General features: G+C 42.7%; 1 protein-coding gene across 1 annotated transcript; it reads right to left on the bottom strand.

Moving 5' to 3' along the window:
• CRTAP (cartilage associated protein) lies at positions 1-21302 on the bottom strand. Its single transcript, XM_074575281.1, has 7 exons — positions 20780-21302; positions 17714-17863; positions 16949-17120; positions 14769-14897; positions 13090-13235; positions 10595-10678; positions 1-736 (listed from the first exon to the last, which is right to left on the bottom strand). Exons 1-7 carry the CDS (start codon positions 21242-21244, stop codon positions 677-679), a joined length of 1206 nt encoding a protein of 401 aa, XP_074431382.1. The 5' UTR covers positions 21245-21302; the 3' UTR covers positions 1-676.
• Positions 21303-22161: the final 859 nt, after the last annotated feature.

Here is a 22161-nt window from a genome sequence, read left to right as displayed (position 1 = left end):
TAAGAAGAAGGAAATATTTATTATTCAGTTCTAAGTGACCTCAGTTTCACATCATGGAATTTCCTTTAGTTTTGAAGAAAGATCAACACTGCTTACAGAATTCTTCAAGCAATTTTTACAAGATCACTACTTGTGCTTTGTTAATCATCGTATTTCAGCTATTTAAATGCATCTTAATATCTTTTAGCTGTACTGGGGTTCAGTATCACTTTATTCATCATCACAGAAAAAGACATATATAAATAATACAATACATAGCTCAGAAAGTCTAAAGGAACTGTAATGTCTTCCACCGTTCGTAATCTGACAAAAGTTCTTCGGACTTTAGCTGTACTGTTTGTTATAACTTAAGTAGAACAGCACCAAAATGAGGAACCTTAGTGTTAGCCCAGAAAACACAAATAGTCTGCTTTGTTGTGTTTGTGTAAAGGAAAGAAAGCTCACGTGGAAAACCTATAAGCACCAATTCTGTAAATGCACAGTGAAATGCCATGCTCACGGAAAAGTCAGTCCAGCATGGAAGTGACCTTTCAGGAGTGGATTTTGTGATGTAAAGTGGAGCTTAAAGGAGCAGCTTTGAGGTATATCTAACTGGAACTACAGGTGACCAAAAACAATAGTAAGGAGCAATGGTGAGTCTTCACTTTTGTAAAATACTTTGTGGTGATTCCACCCATCAGGATTCCTTCTTTTCCTCTACTTCTAACAGCTCATCAAGGAATTCCACAACTTCACCCTAGAAAGGATTAAATTTAACAGAAACAAGTTAACCCTGTACTGCAAAATCAGTTGAAACTTTTAACCATTTTAATCAAAACATAAACTGTAATAATAGGTGTCGAAACACCCTTCATACAGAAGCTAGCACAACAAGCCTATAAAATGCAAGTAAATGGCTTGTACAGGGGTAGCACAAGTACTCACAGTGTCATACAGACCTTAAAAGAAGGAAATGTTACACTTCACAGTAAATCCTCTTTTAGTTTTTCAGGTATTTAAATAGAAAATTAAATCCTCAAACTTAGAAAGTAGAGGCATAAATGCTTAAAGCACCTGATAAATTAGGAAACTGTTAAAATACAGTAACGCATTAAAAAATCTTAGAAAGCTTCAAAATTCAAAGCAAAAGTGTTTTGTAGAACCATAACTTTGACTTTGCATCTGCCTGCTCTAACTGTTTATGTCCTGTTATACCCTTTCAACCCATACCTTCTTCTCCCTTTTCAACCACGGATCTTCACATGCCTTTCTTCAAGGCAGCAAAAAGGTAAAGAACTTAGATAGAGATACTAGAATGTTTCCCATACCGGAAACAAATACATTTGGTTTAGATTCAGACCAGAAAATATTGTATTTGCAAGCTCCACTCTGCTAATGCAGGCTATCAACACAACATAACAATCCAACCTTCTTTATTTAAACTACTCCTGATGTGGTTATATGTCATATACCATAGTCAAATGTCTTCCTGCAGTCAAGGTGGAGTACTTTGGGATGATACAGCCCCACCAGATGGAATTTACTACAGTAACTACAGTAAGTTAACTAAAACCTGTTGTAATCCCTTTCAGCCCATGTAACACCTTCAGTAGTGAAAAGCAAGTACCTAACAGCAAATGTGCAGCAGCTCTTCAGACTACTCAAAACTGACTGTAGCAGCCCATCTGCTGGCACCCTCAGAAATACGAGTGTTTTCCAGTTTGCCCTCCATTGCTACGTTCAGAAACAACACTGCCTGAGATGGGAGACCCCAGGGGAATGCCTGTACATATATTCAATTTTTGATACAACTCAAATACTGAGCTGTAAGAGAGATGTGGATGCTCAACGTTACATTTCCAGTCTTTCATTCTAAGAACTACAATGTTCTGCTAAACTGTCTTAATTTACCTGTGTGTTTTTTAAACTTTCCTGTCCTTCCTTTCTTGACATAGATCTACGTTCTAAAAAGGTCTTAAGATGTCGTTGAAGCTTTTTCCAAAACAAATCATCACTTTCTGATAGAAAAATATTTTGCTGGAAAATCTGATCAGCTCTTACTCACTTTCATATTTAAAATAATGTGAATTTCTAACAGTTATGTTGAAAGCAAGTCATCCTTGCTTGAATGCTCATACTCCCTCTTCCTTTCACCTCCATTCCAAGTCTTTGTGAATTGTATTAGGCTTCTGAGCCTGCTCGATGATGACTGCAAACAGTATTTACAATCCTAATTAAATTTTAAGCACATTTTTGTCTAGAAAGGTATTCCTTAGGAAGACAGCATCTTCCAGACACATGCAGTTTGAGACTCGAAATTTTACAGTTTTCTATTCTGGTGAGGAAAGGGGGTTAAAACCACTGTCAGTGAAAATAATAAGAGGAAATAAGAGAATTTTTGTCTATTTTGAATACAACAATTGTATTATGGATACGGTGATTAAAAATATTAACATCACATTTTTCAGAAGTGCGATTAGCAAGGAGAGGAACAATGAGAACGAAGCAAAGAAAAATAAAAGCAGGAAGAAAGCTGGCTGAAGTAACTGCTGCTCTTGTTCCCTGCTTCACAGTTCCATCTTAAAAGACTGCTGAGTTTTTGCAACTATGAAGTGGTTTTAGCAAGTCCTGAAGGATGGCAATATATTTTGCTTTGAATTTGTTCAAAACATCTAAGTATCCAATTCAATAAAAACACAAGAAAAAATGCCAGCACTTTCATATTCCCTACTTGTCTTCCTGGTTGCAGGAAATCTGGCAATTGGAAAACAGGAATTCGACATTTCTGCACGTTTTCCTTTGTTAGAAGTATTTTGATTGCCTAAGGAGCCCAATCGTGGGAGGAACTCAATACCACTTCACAAATGCACATGAAGAAAATAGCCACTAGGTCCAACAGTCGCTATGCGAGCAGCCGAAAGTTACAGAGACAGAAGCACAGAGGACTTCAGGTCAAGTTTTATAGCACAGCTCCTAAAACTGTGGGCACGAGCATTTGGGTGCCTCTTGAAGGACCTCAGACGGGGAGATCTCATTAACTCTGAACAGAGTTACGAGACTGGGAATAGAGGGCTCTACTGTCCTACTGTACTACTACTACAGGGGTCCCAGATATAATTCAGACCGATTCTTTTACACCCCAGGATCACAGTTTAATGAAAGTATAACAGATATTAAAAAGGATTTCTCTCCTCGGTCTGCCTGCAAAGACAACCCTCAAAACGTAAAAATCTGAGAGGTAGGGTGAAAGGCATAAGCATCTATTCTATGATTCTATGATCTGAATAGATGAGCCAGAATTAAGTATAAGGAAGACGTGGGGATTTCAACATTGCACCTTTGGTAACTCAGCCATATGGGAACTTAATTCAATTCATATTATTGTCATGCTCATCAGTAAGGTAGGATATTTCAGAAGACACAGAAGATCCAGACAGGATTCAAGTGTTTTTCTTCTGGTATGTCTTCAAATCCAGAAACGTGTAAGAAGCCTAGGTTTTAAAAGGAAAAGGATACTTAAAAGCAACAGTATTTGAAAAAAATAAAATTGACTGAAATCTCTAGTGCCTGAAATTGATCTCTCAAGTACAGTATGAAGGAAGCTGTTGTGGTCTAATGAGAAGTACTGGGGAGTGAGAGAAGTTGAATTATGGCAAAAATATAAAAATAGCTGCCGAAACAATATACATACAGAAAATATGCTGTAATGCAACTGAAAAATTGCCTGGATGTTGGTTATTTTTGAAAAGGCAAAAATTCCAGATTGCAGTTACAGACAAACAAAACCTGTAGTTAAAGTACTTTTGCCTGTGCCTTTATGGTCAGAATGTAAAACATTTGCAAGTTGCCCATAATGTGGTTGTCAGCCTAATGAAAAGGTGATAACGCTACGTCAGAAGAGCTGATCACATTGTCACACTAGCAGCTATGGCCAGACTGATCGCTGTCCTTGCCCCGTTAGCACTCACTTGACATCGCATCAGGCATTTTGCATGACTGAAGTCAGCAAATATTTCACAGGTGTTCATTCCACGGAAAAAGCCTTCTGCCCACTGATACCTAATAACTTCATAACTTCATGCTGGCCTGCAGACCTGGAGTCTGAAAATGATTCTCTGATACTACTTAAGTATTCAGTGTGACAGAGTTCCTCCTATTATAGGATCTTTGGCTCCTTAATGAGGAGCCTACCTACCTTAATAAGAAAGACAGCAAATTTTATATGCAAAGTCAGCTGCAAACCCATAATTCTTTCTGCTGCCAGCTACTAGAGGGGACAACAGCCACCCAGCTCTAATGCAGGTCACATAAATATGCTGCTCAGACACAGTGCTGATGTAAATCAGTGTTGAGCAATATATGGCCCAAAGCATGATGTAGCTGTCTGGCTGGTAGCTAGTAAATTAGTATGTGAAGTCTGACTAAGCTCGGGGAAGAGGAGGGTTTGCCGCCAGACCAGTACATGTCTGATAGTTAGGCAGCCAACAACTGGGAAGTACACACATTTGGACTGCTTGGTCAGCTGCAGCAAAGCACGTCCTTGTTAGCAAGCTGGCCTTCGGTCCGCAGTCATTGCCTCCTGGTTTACGCTGGAGGAGTACGTGCTGCAGGTACAACAGCTCTCCCGGCACCCTGAGACCTCCCTCCCTGTGCTACCAACCTCTTCCCTCTCCCAATCCAGGGACGGTCAGTGAAAAGTGCGAGTGACAGCAAGGATGTATGGGAAGAGATGGGACAGGTATAGCCTGAAATATGGGAGGCATGATATCGAATAGCAGCTGGGGAATGCTCCCAGACTGGTGGGAGCAGTAGGAAGAATCAGAGAAGCTGATCTGATCAACTGGAGCCTCTAATTATCTGTCAGATATGCAAACTGAGCACCCTTGGCTTAGATTAACAACTGAACAGAGATACAACAGAAATAAAAAGTTTTGTACCACAGTAAGTAATTCAAGAAGGCTTTACAGAGTGAGTAGGTGGATTATAATAAAAAATAATTTTAAAACAGAGTTCTTGGTCAATTCTGAATAAGCTAACCCAGGCTGGTGAGATTGGTGCACTATTATAAGTGAAGCTAGAGCATTTCAAAAAATAAGTCCTAAAAAGGAGAAAAATGCAGAACTCCTCACTTATTACCGCAAGCTGAGTGTCCAAGACCAAGGTACACACTGGGCCAGGGATTGTTGCCGGCCCTTCCTTATGCAATATTAAATGCTGCATTCACACACACAAAACACAACCCCTTAGAAGAAACATCTGTACTTTGGAGACTCCCAGCCAGCTATTAAAACAAACAGTAAAGAGGAAAAGCTACCAATACATGGCTCAGTTATGGCCCACTTGAGACTGATCGTCCAGCACCAACTTTTCTTTCGACAGCAGCATTTAAAAATAGTAGCAACCAGTTGCTCACTGACAGACCCAGACGCTTCGCCTTTGGTTGCTAAGACTAAGTATTGCCTTCTACGTAGCAAATATTAATCATTCATGGGTCCTTGCCTTCACCTACAATCTGTTCTGTCCTTTTTCAGTGAGGACTGGAAAAGTTCTGGGGAAAAAAGTAGCTGTCTTGCAATAACCCATACTTTCCATGCAGATCTGCTGATGGCCTTTTCTATAGGGATTCCATATGCACTGCAGTGCGACAGCTTGTTCTTCAGGGAAGTAACAGAGAATATTAAAATAGTGTTCTAGAATGAATTAAGATCTACAGAAAAATATTATTATGGACATGCTTTCATGCATGATTATTAGTGAATGAAAAAGAAACAGCCTTTATTCTAACTCATACAACAAACTGAGCCTTAAGAGACAATACACAGAGCAAGAAGCATTGGCTGGATCCTTGTTTCCTTATAATCTATGACCTAGAAGGAAAATATTTATCCCACAAAATGTCCCCTGGCTGTCCTTCACAGCAAAAATTCAGATTTTGCTAAAGCTCAAAGAGCTTAATGACTGGGAATTTGTTCAACACTGAGAGTAACACATTTGACTCCCTTATGTATTGGGTGTAGGTGGCAAGGTTGCCGTAGTGGGAAGGGTTGCAGGGGTGGCCTCTGCGAGGAAAGGTCAGGACTGCCCTGTAACTAATGAGTAGTTGTCCTGTAACTGCCCCTGTAACTAATTTGAGTAACTAATGGGAGTAGTGACAGAGAGTTAGGTTTTGAAAAACAGCGGATTTTGTTCAAGGACAAATAAGCATCCTGCAAGATTGAAGAAAAAGATTTGATATGAACAACTGTGAAGGATGCGTGCTCCATGGGCCTAACAGAGCCTGCAAGCGCACACCACAGAGCCCACTAGCCAGTGATATTTTTTGGGGGGACACATTATTTCAGGATAACAGTAAGGCATGTGTCAATGAGTGGCTCAGCCTGAAAGGTTTATTCAGCCTCCGACCAAGAAAAAGTTCCTTGATCTAACCTTCAGTTAAAACACGAGAGTTCACTGTAACCACCTCAAAGCCCTCCCAGATCCTCCATGAGCAGTACAGACCAGGCTGGACATTCCTTGCATTCTAGCAGGGGGAAAAAAAAAAAAAATCCCTCAATTCTTCGTGCAGAAAAATTATTTGGCCCTTAACTTGTTTATTTTTCAGATACTTAGTCCACAGTGTGACCCACTGTCACATGCTTTTAGGTTTTTTTTTCCTCCGATAAAAGAGCTGAGTTGTTCTTTACATGTATGTTAACTACTTTCTCAAATATTTTTCCATTTCAGTTTTTGATGATATATTCTGAACATGTAACTGTTCTCTTCCCATGTACTATGGGAGACTGCAGTACACTGCAGTTATTACAATAGTATTTTACAGTAATCCAATAAATGTGCTTTCCTCTTAACATTTTTATAATGCCTATAAAACATGAGTCAACCCAGTTTCAGAGCAACACGGCTCCCGTTGCACTGAAAATAGAAGCCTTCGAGTGGCCTTCCAGTGAGCTCTACTTATGCTCTCTTGCCTGCTGTATGCTGCACGCAGAAGCTTAAGAAAATCTGGGCAGGTAAAAATTCCTCCTGATGTCAGTACCTGCAACTTGGGGACATCCTGCCATATAAGCCCAACCGCGCTTGCAGCTTCTGATGGTAGGCGGTTTAAATGGAAGAAGGAACACCTTTGACCATGATCCGCATCCAACGGTAAAGAAGCAAGAGGGGAAAGCAGGAAGTTTCTGGAGAGCCAGCCACATGGGCAGTATCGCCACGACGAAATGATGATGAAAAAAAATATTTTCTTTTTTCTTTAAAGAAGCGTATGTTAAACAGGGACCATAACAATGCCATTTAGCTGACAAGTCTCTGTGAAACAGCTGCCACCAGCTCTTCTCAGTGTAGCGGTGCTATGGTGGCAGTGCTGGCCTGAGGTCACAGGCAGGGCAGGGTTTACAGATCTGCATTTATGACTTGCCGTCACGAGCGCACTTGTGTAACTCATTTGAACATATGCAAAAAGTGAGTTAATAAAGCTGAAAATATGTTGCTAGCGATTCCTGAACAGAAAAATAGGCTGAATTCAGATTATTATACGCTATCAGTAGTCCACTGGGCCCTCGTGCTTTGATGCTATTCCATATGTTCTCTTTCCACCAGTCACATTAGTTCAAGACTTATTCTCCTTTGCACCACACTTACGAAAGGAGCATTGGAATTTCAGCTACTATACAAATGGACACACACATTACATACAAATAAAAAGAACAAAATGCCAAAAAAGCGGGTCAAAGCTGCCGACAGTTTTTCACCTACTGATTAAGTACTGAAAGAAAAATCACACTGTAGGATCATCTCAGCCAAACACTGTTGGTTCTTATGTAACTTAGAACAGCTAAGTAGCTATCCCTGAAAAAAATTCCTCAAGAACACCGATTTTATGGGCCAGAAACATGTCTCATACAATTAGTGCAGTGCTGAAGTTATATCTACACTAGCTGAGTATCTGGCTCTTAATGGCATTTCAGTTTGCCATTTAAATCTGTGCAATACCAGGAGTTGTATCTATTATAGCCCTTATGCATTACACATCTGAACAAAAATCAAAAAGCTTGACTATCCATGGCCAACCGAGATGACAACACTGTGTAATGTTCTTTTAACTTCACTGTGGAAAACTGTGAGGATATTTAATAATAATTACTTTTAAGAAAAAGTAATTTGTAGCTAGTTGGCGCTAATATTCTCTGTCACCTCTACTGTGTTAAATGTTTGAACTAGAGTTTTTCATTTCCTTGTGGAAAAACATTAATAAAGTAACACGAACAGGACAGTATTTCTTGCAATGACATGTGCAAAAATCATTACTGTATGTTCCAGCCTCTGCAATTACTGCAATGTATTACTGGAAGAAGCTACATGTTCTCACTTGCTTTGCTAATGGGATTTAAAAAGACACATGGATGATCTGGGATACGGGAGCACTGAGAAGTCTGAATAAAGTGAGATTCTCCACTTGGGAATAATGACGTATTCACATAAGAAGAGCTCCTTTTGCCACATCAGTCCTTTTGCTTCACTCAAGGAAACGGAATGATTTTTTTCCGCAGATTATTTTACGGGCTTGTTGGCCCACAGGCAACTTCACAGACAGAAAACACGGACCACAGGAACTCACAAAAGGTATGGCCTATGGCCCAAGAAGCACATGGTTTAAATAAACAGAGCGCACTGAGAAGAGAGGTTGCCTCCATACTTAACAATTTTTAATAAAGCTTTTACTGTAACACCTTATCTGGGTTTTTCATCAGTTTTCAGCATTCCTGTGGAATAAACTTTTCTATCCACGCCAGGAGAAATATTAAAAAAAAAAAAATTCCACTTACACTACCAGGTCCTGCCCATGTAGCAGAAACTGCAAGGTAGCGATTTTACCTTTGTGCTATTCCTGCTCTGTCTGGACTCCCTGGAAGCCAAAGACAAGTTCTGGTAGCCAGGGATTTATGAGTTCATTACCAAAAGCCAGAGCCAAGCCAGAGGCATGGACAGCCTCCATCCCTCCCAGGTTCTTCAGCCCTAGTAAGGTAGGGCACAGAAGCCCTTTAGCTCTTCCCCGGGAGAAGAGAATGGTAACTTTCCTAATAGTGTGGGGTCCGGATATCTGTGGCATGATCTGTCCCAGCAATTTTGGTTGTTTAACCTAAACATATAATCCAGTGTAATGTGACTTCCTTGACACTATCCCAGAAGTCTAATTGACGTTTCCACTGTAATTGCCTCCTGCAGTTTGCAAGGTCATTTGTAATTGCACCGGTGAAATGGGCTATAGGAATGAATGCCAGCAAGTGAACGCTTGTTTATCCTATACACAGCGCTTGAGGCTGAAGATTGTTTCTATAAGCCCTTCCTGTAACAACATATGGGGAAAGCCCTCGCAACGGACTGCTTCTCCCATTCCTTAATTACTCATCCCTGTGTTTTGGAGCGGCAGATGTGAAAGAAGGAAAAAATTACAGATTAAGTTTATGCCTAACATAAGAAAACATTATGGGCAAAGCACAAACCAACAAGGGAATATAAAAAAGCGCTCAAGTATTTCACACGCTGATGAAAATCCATACAGACTAGTCCTCATCTAAGCTTAACCTTATAACAAGCTTATTAAACTGTCTTTCACAGAATTTTATCACAATGGAAAGTCTTCCTAAAGTCTGGTAACCTTGCGATGGAATTTTACGTATAGAGTTGTTTTCAGGTCACTAGCATACTGAAGGCAGCACAGACATATTATTACTTCTCCACTACAAAAATATTCTCTCTCCCTATGTGCTGGATAACATAAAAATTGCAAAGGTGATTTCTTTTTATAACATAAATCATCTTTCTCTTTTCTAACTAAAAAAGATCTAAGCAGTCCTCATTACAAGTACCCTGCCCCATGCCATAACAGAACATAGCTGCCAATGCCAGCAATGAACTATTCCATCGTTTGAAGATTTTTTTAAACTCTTAAATTAAAGGTTCCAAAAACAAAGCAAAACAAAAGGCAATCCAAAGCCTCTATGATTTATAATTTAATTTCAGCTGTGGGAGACAAAGAAATGCTCTTTCAACAATTTAACTACTTTTCTTGCACAAAAAATCCACTTTACATATTTCCAGTGTAATAGTAGTCATTATACGTTATTCAGCCATGAACTCCAACCATTTAAGAAGCAAGACTGGGTGACCAAAACGTTACTGTGCAGGAAAAAAACACCAGATAACAAGCCTTCATTTTGACAAAAATGACAATTTAGGTGGTTACTTCTGGACAAAATTATAAGGATCTTTAATTTAAACAACATTTCAGAAAACAATCCCCAGAAAAACATTGGGTTTAAATATATATACTACTTCTCTGCCCCCTGGTGTTGCAGCTTGCAAAGCAGATTTTCTCTTTTTGTGGGCTTAGTGCATTATATTTACCTTTGTGTTAATACTGTCCATATTTTTTAAAATGGTACGTGATGTTCTTTGGGTTTGTTTCTTATATTCCATTTACAAAAGTTTATGATAAATTGGTCAAGGTACAAGAAGATTTTTCCATATTAGCTAAGTCCTGGAATTCCATCTATGTATCATCTTCACTTTAATGTGATTGCTGGTTTTTTGACCACAATTTCCTTTCTAGAAAACTCACCTCATCATCATCCATCAGATGTTCCTTCGCGAATTCATACATTTCCAACTGGAGTGTGGTTATGTTGTGGTATCGAACTGCCTCCTATCAAAAACCAAAATTTCTGTGTTACTTTTGGGTAGCAAGACATGGAAGCATCATCACTTGTCACCTGAAACTACTCCAGTGAAGTCAGACCCAGACTTAGTAGAAGGTAGGTCCCAGGGGGGTGTTAAAATGTTTGAGAAAGGAAACAGCGGAACAACAAGCAGCGTATCTGATGTCTTCCGTGGATCTGTCTAAGCACAGGCTGCATCGGTGTGAGAAGAACAAAGCACTCTCCTCTTTCTCATGTTTCAAAGCATTGGCGAGTCTGAGAATAAGGAATGAGACTGCCAGAGCTGAGCAGCAGCCTGTGCCTGCATTCCAGCGGGCTTTGGAAGTGAGAAAGCCTCTGTCTCTCGGTGCGCTGGCGTATGGCGGCAGGCAGTTCTGGGAAAAAGACACTAAGCTCTTTTGCATGATAATGACTCACCACCCCAGCCTGAGTCTGGGTGAGGGACATTCCGCACCATCACCCACCTGTCCCTCCTCACTTTCCCGGCTGTGTGCCTGGACAGCACAGTTTAGCTCAGTCACCTACTCTCTTATTTGTGAATACCAAGTGTAACCTACTTTGATTATCCCATTTAACTCTTTTTGGGAGAAAACGATGTTCTTTCACAAGAACATCTAAAGCTTAGTGGCAGAGCCAAATGCTGCTGCCACCCCATTACCACTTTGTGAAAATAAACCAGAGGCATTATGGTTTTCATGGCAAGTGATTAGGACAGCAAGCAACTTCTGTTCATAGTCACATGGATCAAAGCACATGAAAATACAGCTGTGTGCATTTAATATTTTATATTTAAAAATTAAATTATCTCTAGTCCCCAGCTCCTGAGAAGTTATCAATGAAACATTCAGAGTTAATGTGTAGGGCCCTTGTTCTGCCCCCTCTGCACACGTATGCCAAATCTCTCTGTGGCTTGCAGTTTTATACTGTTGCCACCCCTCACTCCTACCACCATCAAACATTGTCTCCAACATGGCTATAAAGCACTGTTCTGTTCCCAAAAGCAGTGACAAAGGAGTGGTCCTTTTCCCCTCTGAGCTCAGAATCACTACTACTGCCTGAAAGAGCTACAAGCATTTTTGATGTCTTCTGTCCCAGTTGGCCCCGCAGGGTAGGCCTGGGTTTCCAGCGTACAGATAAAGTGTGTTGCAGAGAACTCAACAGCTGTCCACACTTAAATGGAGTGGTATTTTTGACTTGAGCTGGCTGAGAGGAAGGAAAATGTAATCATCAAATCAGTGCAAGCTAGAAGGTGCATGCAGGAGCTGCTCTGCAGCGTTGCTACAGAAAAAGCCAGTCACTTAAGCACATATATCTACTGAGCTGTATGCCGCCTTAAGAATCAAGGGATATACCTTTGGGCCAGTACAGGTCTCAGTGACCAAGGTGTCTGCAGAAGCAACATGGGAAAGGCAACTGGAACATCACCACTGTTGCTTCAGCTAGGTTAACCTAAATGACTCTTCCACAGGGAAGTCATGCCGTAAGAGAAAGAGAAGGCACTAAATTTAACTTCTGGAACATGTATTGCTAATGACTAACTACTTGTACAGCACGTACCACTGATGCCTAAGGAGTCACTCAGGTGTCACAAAGCAGTTAATTCAGTTGCACGACATAAATCCTGGTAACAAGAAATGACAGAACATCCAACTTGATTGTCAGAGTCCAGGCTGCAGGACTCCAGAAACACAGCAAAAATGCTTTTATATGTAAAAATTTCTGGACACAGAAATTTAAAAACAGCATAGAAACCCATTTTCCAAGTAATTTTTCAAAGCCAGATCACAATCACTACTGGATGGACTGATGTTTACTGTGTGTTCTTTGCAGCAAGTATTCTAACTCAGATAATTAGGTGCAATATGGTCGTGAACCTTTTTCCATCCTCATCCACCAAACTATGTTCTAAATGCAGTAAGTGGAAAGTGAGTTTAGCTGGGGTTATCGTATCCGGACACATTCCAAAGCATACAGAAGCTGAAATAACAAGCAGGTGAGCAACTACATGTTGGCAAATAATAAGTGATTAACAAAAGCCTGAATGTCACTGGAGTGGTCTTTTCATCAGATTTCAGGGGCCAGCTGCTTTATTTGTCGAGGTAAATAAAGATGTAAATATACTAAGTGGCAGACAAGTACCAGCGTGAATTTACTCATCATCATACCATGTTATATCCTGTTGTAGTATATTTCAACACAAAGGGAAGAACTATAATGAGATTCACCATCTACATTACATAGTACATCTCTGTGTACAACTTTCTATATGGTTTTAATAAAACATTATGTGTTTAACTCCAGAATTAATAGATAACCCCCATTTTCAAAACCTCTGACCCAGCGAGTTTCAGGGAAATATCTGAATGTGTCTAGAAGGCATTTTAAGTAATTCACCTACCGATCTGGGCTGAAAATCCTCTTCTTTAAGTCCCCATTTGTCTTTGTGGTACTGATAATATACCATGTTCTGCTTCATTACTTCATCTTTCTGGTCAAACAGAAGGTAACTAGCAGCACAAGCAGCTGCATTCTTCATGTCATTCACTAATTAACACACAAAAAAATCCAGATAAGGTAAATGAACAAATTCCTACTATTATCTAAGTTCTGAAAAACTCAGATGGAAACAGGACCCATTTTCTGTCTCCCCACCAGCTGCACAGAAAAAAAATAATTGCTTCCCAGGAGGGACATGCTATTTTTGTGTTCTGAAACAGGTAAGGCCATGATTCAGAAATGGGGACTTACCTCTGATGGTTTTCTATGAAAATCCTAACCAAATGTCCCTCCCAGGTATCCCAGTATCAGCCCACAGCCAAAAAAATAAATTAAAACCCCCCCACTTCTTTGTACTAGAATTGACAAAGAGTCAATGTGTAAAACGTGCAGTCAAACAACACAAGCAGAAGCCATTAATGGCTTTCTGTTACATGGATGGATGTATCTTCCCTTTGACGTTGGAGCCTGCAGGAGCAGCTGTAAGAACTACATGTGTTCTTTACAGTGCAAGTAGTTCCTCAAGAAACCACAAAATTCACTGAATGATTTACCTATCAAATGGTTAATCACTGAGCACCAGAACAATACAATTTCTGTTAAGTGGTCCCCTCTTTCTTCAAAACCCACTTAGCCCCATGTGCACCATTCTAACAGGATTACAAGAATCCACTAGAAAATAGTGAACGGTATGAAAATTTTGGTAAGTTTGTCTGTGGAAGAAATTCTGAATAGTAAATTGAAAATTAAGTGTTCATTCCCTAGAATGAGTGGTGATATGTTTAATGTGTTGCCTTGAAGTTACAATCTTTCTTCTATCTAACTGAGTGAGTTAGAAGTTTAAGAAAAAAATTCTTGTTAGAGCTATACATTCAGCTGCTTAACAACCATGTGGGCCTGAGAGCTTGACCAGCACGGTCAAATCATGTTTTTTTGTACACAGGTGTACAAAATGGGTCTGTATCATTGCATGTGTTCCAGTGTCTTAGGAAGCGAGGAAGCGGCTGACACTGTTTACCCTAACGTGTTACATTATGAGTTACTTCAAAAAGGCAGAAGGGTTGGTGTATCATTTAAACACCTAAAATACATATGATGAGCGTTTATCATTTATATGAAACTCTGAAAAGCATAAGCAACTTGTGCTGTCAGTAGGTATCATACAAAGAATGAAGGGCAGTGATGGATCAGATCACACTTACTCTGTAACGACCTCATTTTTCCAACACCCAAGTGGAGACCTGTCATAACCATGTCATAACCACTTAGAACAGAGGGGCCTGCCCGGGGCAAAATCCAGCCCTTATGGGACTTGTGTTCAGCAATTTATTTTGTCATGGACAATTTTATGAGCCCCGGGCTCTATGAATAATATTTATCTCCCATGTCTGTTAACTACAGTCATACAGGGAGAAAAAGACGCCAGGCAGCTCAGACTTTCTGCCCCAGAATAGGTTAAAATGCAGATTCTGGAGGCCACTATTTACATTCTAAAGCAATATAACTAGAGGGAAAATATTATTAATGGAAACTGTCCCACATCATCCCAATGTTATTTAAGCACATTAAATCAGTACTTACATTTATAATAAGCAAACTGCAAGTAATGGTACATGGTGGCCACAAATTTCTCAACAACAAAGCCTCCTATAATGGGTGTCAGATTACTCTCGCATTGCACTTTGCATGCAAGGACTTCAATGTAATGATCTAGAAGGAAGAAAACAACAACACAGGATATGGATAACGCACACTGACATGTTATAACACCTCCCATTAGCTACCCATTAAAGTTTGGCCTTATAAAACCCTCCTGGGTCCTGTGTGTCTGGATCTTGTTGCATGGAAGTACTGAGCATCTCCAAGTCCACTCGAAGTACACATCAAGTACTGGTACTCAGCCCAGCTGTAAAAATCTGTGCGGTCCGGACTTGAAATGTATCAAAGCTGCAATTCCCAAGAACTAAGCAGTTAGGTTTTACTGACACCTACAGGCAGCCTGTGGTGGTAGGTTTTATATAGAGTGTTATGGAGTCTTGAGTTATTTCCTAAGTGTGAACTTAACAGTACTATCTTTTGGAAAGAGCCTTTCCGGTTTCATTAAATTATTCCATGAATAAGGTCCACATGCTGCCGAGTACAACTGTATCACAGGGAAATACAGCAGGTGACTGCAAAATAGACCTGCAGAGGTGGCCACATTTTGTGCCTGCAGTGCGGATGTTCTAAAAGAGAAGAAAGACGTGAATATTTTGCTCACTACAGAAAAACTTTCAGCCAGAAATGTTTACGTTCACAAGCTTACCCCGTCTACAAAAGCTTGCTACAATGGCATAGCACTAGAGGAGATCTTATCTTCAAGAAAACACATTCAGGGAAAACCTTCTGTCAAAGAATTACAAGCATTTTCAGAATGTATAACATTAGACAACAACACTGAAGAGAAACAGAAAAAACCTCACAGGCAGAATACCTGGAGCAAGAACACAGTTCAACCCAGGCAGTGCAAGTAAATATGAACTTTCTTATCCCAAGAACAAAGTATTTGAAATGCATGCACACGGCTGTGATGATATTATGCAGTAACTCCTACCTTTCCTTCTCACTGCTGCTGCTGGGAATTGCCCTTTCCTTCTAAGGAGGAAGAGGAAGGATGACAGCAAGTGCCAGTCGCAGCTGAGCATGCACACTGTACTCTTTACAGTGGCTTGGGGGTTATCCTGATGTCAGGGCTCTGACCATTGGGGAAGAAGACCTGTGTTTCTTACTTTTCCGCCTGTGCTTTTACCTTCATGCCTTACCTGCTGTCCTAGACAGCATTATTATTAGTTATGACAGTTATTCCATGTCAGCTGTACTGGTGGATACCAGTTCCACACAGTGTGAAACTGTGGAGCTGCTCTTGTACTTCACATTTATGCATCAACACGCTTCACCTAAGTTTCCCCTCACCAACACATCTGATGGCATTAGGACAAAAAGCTGGGCTGGTATTCCTTCTGGCAACTTAGAAATTCTGTTGCATTTTTCATGTTTTTAAGGTTGTTGAGAAAACATGCAGGCATTCGCCACGCAAATATCGCCAACAACACTGACCCCAGAGGACTGGAGAAATTACTCGTTTCTTTCGCTACCAAAGAGCACAGGAAAGGTGTATGTGCCATTTAGACAACAATCAGAAAAGGTGATGTCCCTTTTCCTTTGCAAAGCAATGGATTTTAAGCTACCTACTTATGAAAAAGAAATCTTACCTGCTAGTAAAAATCTGCTGTAGGAAAGACAAAAAATAGGCAGCAGACCCTTGTATTTATGAGAAAGGAGATATATATCATCAGACATATACAAAGCCCAAAGCAGACTCTGAAGGCAGGCTAACCACTGAGCCTCAAAGGTGGCCAAACTGATACTGAAATGACGGTCAAGAGACCTGCCTGGATAACTATTGCTAGCTGGATGGAGTAGTTGTTATTACTTAGACATCTGTCTTATTCTGACGCACACTTACATTTCCATGTTAACCTGAGAACTCTCTGTTCTGATTTTCTGACAGCCCTCATTTATGTTACAGGGATTTAAAAGTAAACCAGAATTCAAGCAGTTTTCAGTGAATCTGATAAACTCATATTAGCCCAAACTGAGCAGGGGGCACCACGTGCATTTCACACTGCAAACCGAAGAACAGGACTTCAGTAGCCAATCCTACAGATAAAACTGAAATGCGCTTTTGGGACATTTTTCCTTACTATTTCCTAACCACTCGCCTGCAATGGAGAGATAGAAGTCTTTAAAATCTTTGATCTCTCGGGAGCCTTCACAAGCTGCTGTACAGTCATCGTAGGCTTTGAAGAAATCAGGAAGAGCCAGCTCCATGTCCGAGATAGATGTTCTCCAATTGTCACCGTTGTATGCTCTCACAGCCCTGATAAAGAGATTCTGAAAAATTGGCAGGAATGAAAACCAGCAGTAACTGATCTGTGGAAAGCTGTGTGTAGATTCAAATACAGTAAATGATGTATCTGCATTTCTGGATTACTGTATAAGCTGTTATCCAATTAATGTGAGGACAACAAATACAGATGACTAATGGATTTCACCAGAGAACGTAATTCCATTTCAGATCAACAGAAAAGCCTGCTGGACAGAGGGAACAGTGTGATTCCAAAGCACAGGTTTTGACAGAGATTTTCAATGGAATCTTAACCCAAATGTCCTAGTTATTTTAAGCTGTGACACTACACCACTCATGCATTTGAATAACTCTCTGCATCTGCTTAGCTCCAGTAGTGATGTGCATGTAGTAGCTGTCAGGTACGCCACTGTCTATGATTTACTGTGACTTATGGAACAGTGAAAAGCATGAGAGGTGAGAATTACTGAATGCATCAAGAAGGCAGAACAGAGATGATGGAGGAAGACAAGAGGGAGAGTAATAACTGAGAACACATAAGCAAATGAGATCCTTGAATCTCACACAAGAGGAGTAATAGAACAGTTCCAAAAGACCAGACTCTGAATAAAAAATATACCTCATAAGGCTTTGTCTCCAAGTCTTTAATATGTTCCTCAGCATCAGGTATGCTCTTATAGTAGGCCATATTTCTTTGCATCATTTCATCATCTGGATGCTTCAGAAGAAATGTGTGAGCTGCTGCAATAGCTTTTGGAAGATTATTAGCCTAAACAGGGATGGAGAGAGGAGGAAGAGGGGAAAAAAGGTTAATTGGAAAAAAAAAGTTTTGCAGTTTTTGTCAATGAATTTACCTGCAGACTCTATGTTGCCAAACATAGTTCTACTGAAACCACAGTCCCAGTAAATACAACGGTACAATAAAACTGATATAATTCTCCTCAGTTTTACTTCCCTTCCCACTCCTCTGTTCATAAAGCTGACAAGGCACAAGATGATACTGTTGCTCCTGTGTGGAATTAATCTCACAGCAATTACTGATGTCAGTCTATGGCTACTGGTCAGGAATCATCACTTAGCATGTATACACGATGTTTCTGTCACTTATTCCCCTAGCAGCACAAGACAATATTACAATAATATATCTTCCTGATGGTGTTACGAAGTTAGAGCAAACAGCAGGTAATTGTGTCCTAACGTACTCAGTGATTTTCTGCACCAATTTTTAAACTAACTTTAAACCCCATTAAAGATACTTTGTGAAGTATGTATTCCTCATTTACAACTGCATGTGCCAAATAGGTATGTACTTCTGTGTGCATGAATTTTTATTTTTTATTTTATATACATACATATTTTTATAAACTATATAGTATATATACACATATTTAGGAAGAGTGAAAGTAAAAGTCTTAAGAATTTTTGAAATGTTAAAACCTTTTCCCATCTAGGCAGAGAACCATATGAACCCATGCAGCGTACTGATGTGTAGGTGACATAGAGCTACACCTCACATCTGAAGTAGCTTATGGAAGTGTACATGTAAAAGTATGAGCAAGAATCACAAGCACGTATGCACATGCACTCTTAAGTTTGCATCCATAAAAGGTACCCTGTCATTTCAGAAAGAAACCTGAGAGACAACTACACCAAAGACAGACTTCAGTTCTAACATGAGCTCTTGCGGCTGTGCCGCTCTAAGTGTCCCAGCGCTGGAACTCCGCCAGCTGCCCTTCCTGGCTGTCCCAAAACTATGCGCTTCCAGTCAGCCCACGCGGTGCTAAACGCAAAGGGAAAATCTCAGCTGCACTTTCATCAAATGACTGATTTCTTCTGTGCTTTATGTTTTAGCCCTGTTTGTTGGTAAGCTGACAATTCTCTCATTTTTGCTTAGTCCTTAATTCGCTCCTTGTTTCAATTTTCACCACTAAAAGAAAAAAAAAAAGTTTTTGTAGAAACACATTCCTAAGTGAACTCGGTGGCTATGAGAAAGCTCCCTCCAGAGGAGCAAGCAGCAGCACAGAAACATCTACTCCCGGGATCTAAGACGTGGCAAAATGTCACTGTTGAACCCGCCTGAATAAACACACGGTCACTCTCAAAAATGACGTAAAGCGTTTCCCCCTGCCTTCTTCCTATATTCTAAGTGCTGTTGGCGGGTTGGGGGGTGGGGGAAATGACATTCCTTTCATGAGAAAACCACCAGCAGGAGAAGGTTCTTTGTACGCAGCAGTTTGTAGCAGTCTGTACCTCTAGCAGGCCCATTCAGAACTCCCCAAGCGAGTGGCAAGAGCTGAGAGCTGGACTACAATCTGATCAGACAGACAACATCAACAACTGACACCAAAGGCAAACCCACCAGAGTGCACTGCTCCGACCTACTGCAAATGTGACTGAAAAGCAGTTTAAAGGGAGAGGGAGGGGTTTCTCCCATTTCCCTCTCACATCCCTCCCTGCCAGGTATTCAACTGTATCAGAAACAGTAAAGTATTTTTTGGTTTTTGCTGCGATACATATGTTGCAAACTTTCTACGTACCACCAGGGGGGAATGAATAGTTAAAAGTAAGGCAAGAAATGGAAACATTTGTGGTGATGTCATTTTGGTATCCATTTACGGCTTTGAGAATGAGAGGAGTTCCCATCCACTCTTACTTACTCAAAAGAAATATGACAAAGGATGACAAGAAGCTACAAAACCAGGATGAAATCTGTTAAAAGAAGCGTGTCCCCAGTCCTGGCTGACCCAAGAGCAAAAAGTAAATACCATTCCAGGGCCAGCATTAGTGTCACACTTCAGCAACCAGCTTTTGCTTTACTCCTTCCTGTGGGCTGCAACAAAAGTGGAGTTTTGCAGGCACCAGGCTACCTGCGAGTCACAGGCTGGGGGCTGCTGCACTTGACAGAACCGGACCAGCAGAGAGCAAGCGAGGAAGATGGACATGCTGAGGGAGAGGCAGCAAGGAGCGCTTGCAATAGCAGAGTGGTGACATGAAGACGCTGAAAAAGTTTTCAGAGAAGGTTAGAAGAAAGTAAGGTAGACGGAAAGATGAGAGGGGCAAGGGAAGGAAGAGCACAACTACAGGACAAGGAGATGGGGTCCATTGGCTGGAGGTCTGGGAAGAACTGGAAGGGCGAATTGAAGGGACGTGCTGGGGGAGTTGTGGAAGAAACGGTGAAGAGCGAGCTGGATGGTACGGTGTGGGCATGCTGGGGGGAAGACAAGGTGCAGGGCAATCCCAGTGTGGGTTACACGACGTGGGTGGGAGGAAGGGGCTGAAAAACTTGCTGGGAGTAGATGATGAAGTGCAGGGTGGCAGGGACTGGTGTCCCAACCAGGGAGGGGGAGAAATGGAGGTGGGGCGGATGACAACTGGTGGCTGAACTGGTGTGGAGGAGACGATGGGGAATAAGGCTATGGGCCAGAGCAACCTTCTCTGGGGGCCAGGCGAGAGCTTGGCACAAGAGGAGGCTTTTCCAGCATTGGGCGCACAAGGCATCTGCGTCCATAGAGGCTTTGTGGGGACACGCCACGCTGTCCCCCTCCACTGCAATGCTGACAGGCACACTTGGCTGGAGGGTGACACCAGAGCAGGCAGGACTTTGGGAAGCCGAGGCCGGGGCGGGCAGCGGGCAGGCAGGGAGAGCCGGGACGGGAGGGAGGATGGATGCAGGTCCGGGCCTCACCTTGAAGTAGGCGAACTGCAGGTACTTGTAGGGCTCTCGTCGCTGGAAGTCCTCCAGCAGGTCGCGGCCGGGCTGGGCCTGGCGGAAGGCGGGCAGCCCCTGCTTGCAGCGCCGCAAGCACTGGGCCCGCCGCAGCACCCCGGCCAGCAGGCGCAGCTCGGCCAGCGCCGCCCCGCCGGCCGCAGGGGGCTGCCCGGTGCCGGCGGCGGCGGCGGGAGGGGGCTGTCCGGCGGCGCTGCAGTTGCGGTGGCAGAAGGCCTCGCTGTCCCGCAGCAGGCGGTAGAGCCGCATGCTGACCTCCAGGTAGTTGACGCTCTCGGGCCAGTTCTCGGTGCTGTACTGGTCCAGGCCGTAGCGGTAGGCGGACTCGAGCGGCATCAGCTCGTCCCGCGGGAAGCTGCGGAAGCTGTAGCGCTCGTACTGCGCCCCCGCCGCCGCCACCAGCGCCGCCAGCGCCAGCCACATGGCCGCCCCCTTCGGCCGCCCCGCCGGCCACCACGTCGCCGCCGCGGGGAGAAGGGGAGCGGCGGGACCGGGGGAGGGACCGGGGGAGGGACCGGGGGAGGGACCCGGTCGGGGGCGGGGCCGGACGAGCTTCCCCCGCCCCCGGGAGGGTGTGCGCGGCCGCGGGGGAAGGTCGGTGTTGGGAGCAGCGGGGCCGGGCCGGGGCCGGGGCTGGGGGGTGCTAAGGGCGGCGAAGGGACCTTATCGCTCTCTGCAGCCACCTGAAAGGAGGGTGTAGCGGGGCGGGAGTCGGTCTCTTCTCCCAAGCGACAAGCGACAGGACAAGACGAAACGGCCTCAAGTTGCGGCGGGGGAGGTTTAGGATGGATATTGGGAGAAAATTCTTCACCGAAAGGGTTATCAGACGTTAGAACAGGCTGCCCGGGGAAGTCGTTAAGTCGCCATCCCTGAAGGTATTTAAAAGACACGTAGACATGGTGCTTAGGGACGTGGTTTAGTGGTGGTTTTGGCAACGCTAGGTTAACTGTTGGACTCGATGACCTTAACGGACCCTTCCAGCCCTGGCGATCCTATGATTCTATGAAAACATCCCTGAATTATCAACGCTGTTTTCTGCACAAATCCAGAACGCAGCCCCATACTAGCTACTCGGAAGAAAATTAAGTCTGCCCCAGCCGCAACCAGGACAAGTCCCTTCCCTGCCAGCTGTGCAGGGGCAGCCGAGGTGAGCGCTGCCGGCTGCGGGGAGTCTCTGCGGAGCAGAGCACACGCGTGAACCCGCATCGGCAGAGGCCGAGACTCTTCCTGCAGCTTCTGCCTTCCTGAACACTCCCTGATTGTTCCACGCTCCGTAACTGGGAACCGTTGAAGAAAAGGCTGAGGGAAACCCATTGGTTGCATGTGACTCAGCCAACCAA

The sequence above is a fragment of the Larus michahellis genome, chromosome 2 (assembly GCF_964199755.1).
Source record: "Larus michahellis chromosome 2, bLarMic1.1, whole genome shotgun sequence".
Lineage (NCBI taxonomy): Eukaryota > Metazoa > Chordata > Aves > Charadriiformes > Laridae > Larus > Larus michahellis.
This window is presented reverse-complemented; position numbering and strand designations above follow the sequence as displayed.

Coding starts and splice junctions, on each gene's coding strand:
- CRTAP (XM_074575281.1), bottom strand. CDS start 21,244: ATGTGGCTGGCGCTGGCGGCGCTGGTGGCGGCGGCGGGGGCGCAGTAC. Junction 17,121..17,713: donor TGGAGACAAAGCCTTATGAG/GTATATTTTTTA, acceptor CCAATTTTTCAG/AATCTCTTTATCAGGGCTGT. Junction 14,898..16,948: donor CTTCTATCTCTCCATTGCAG/GCGAGTGGTTAG, acceptor TCTTCCTTCTAG/ATCATTACATTGAAGTCCTT.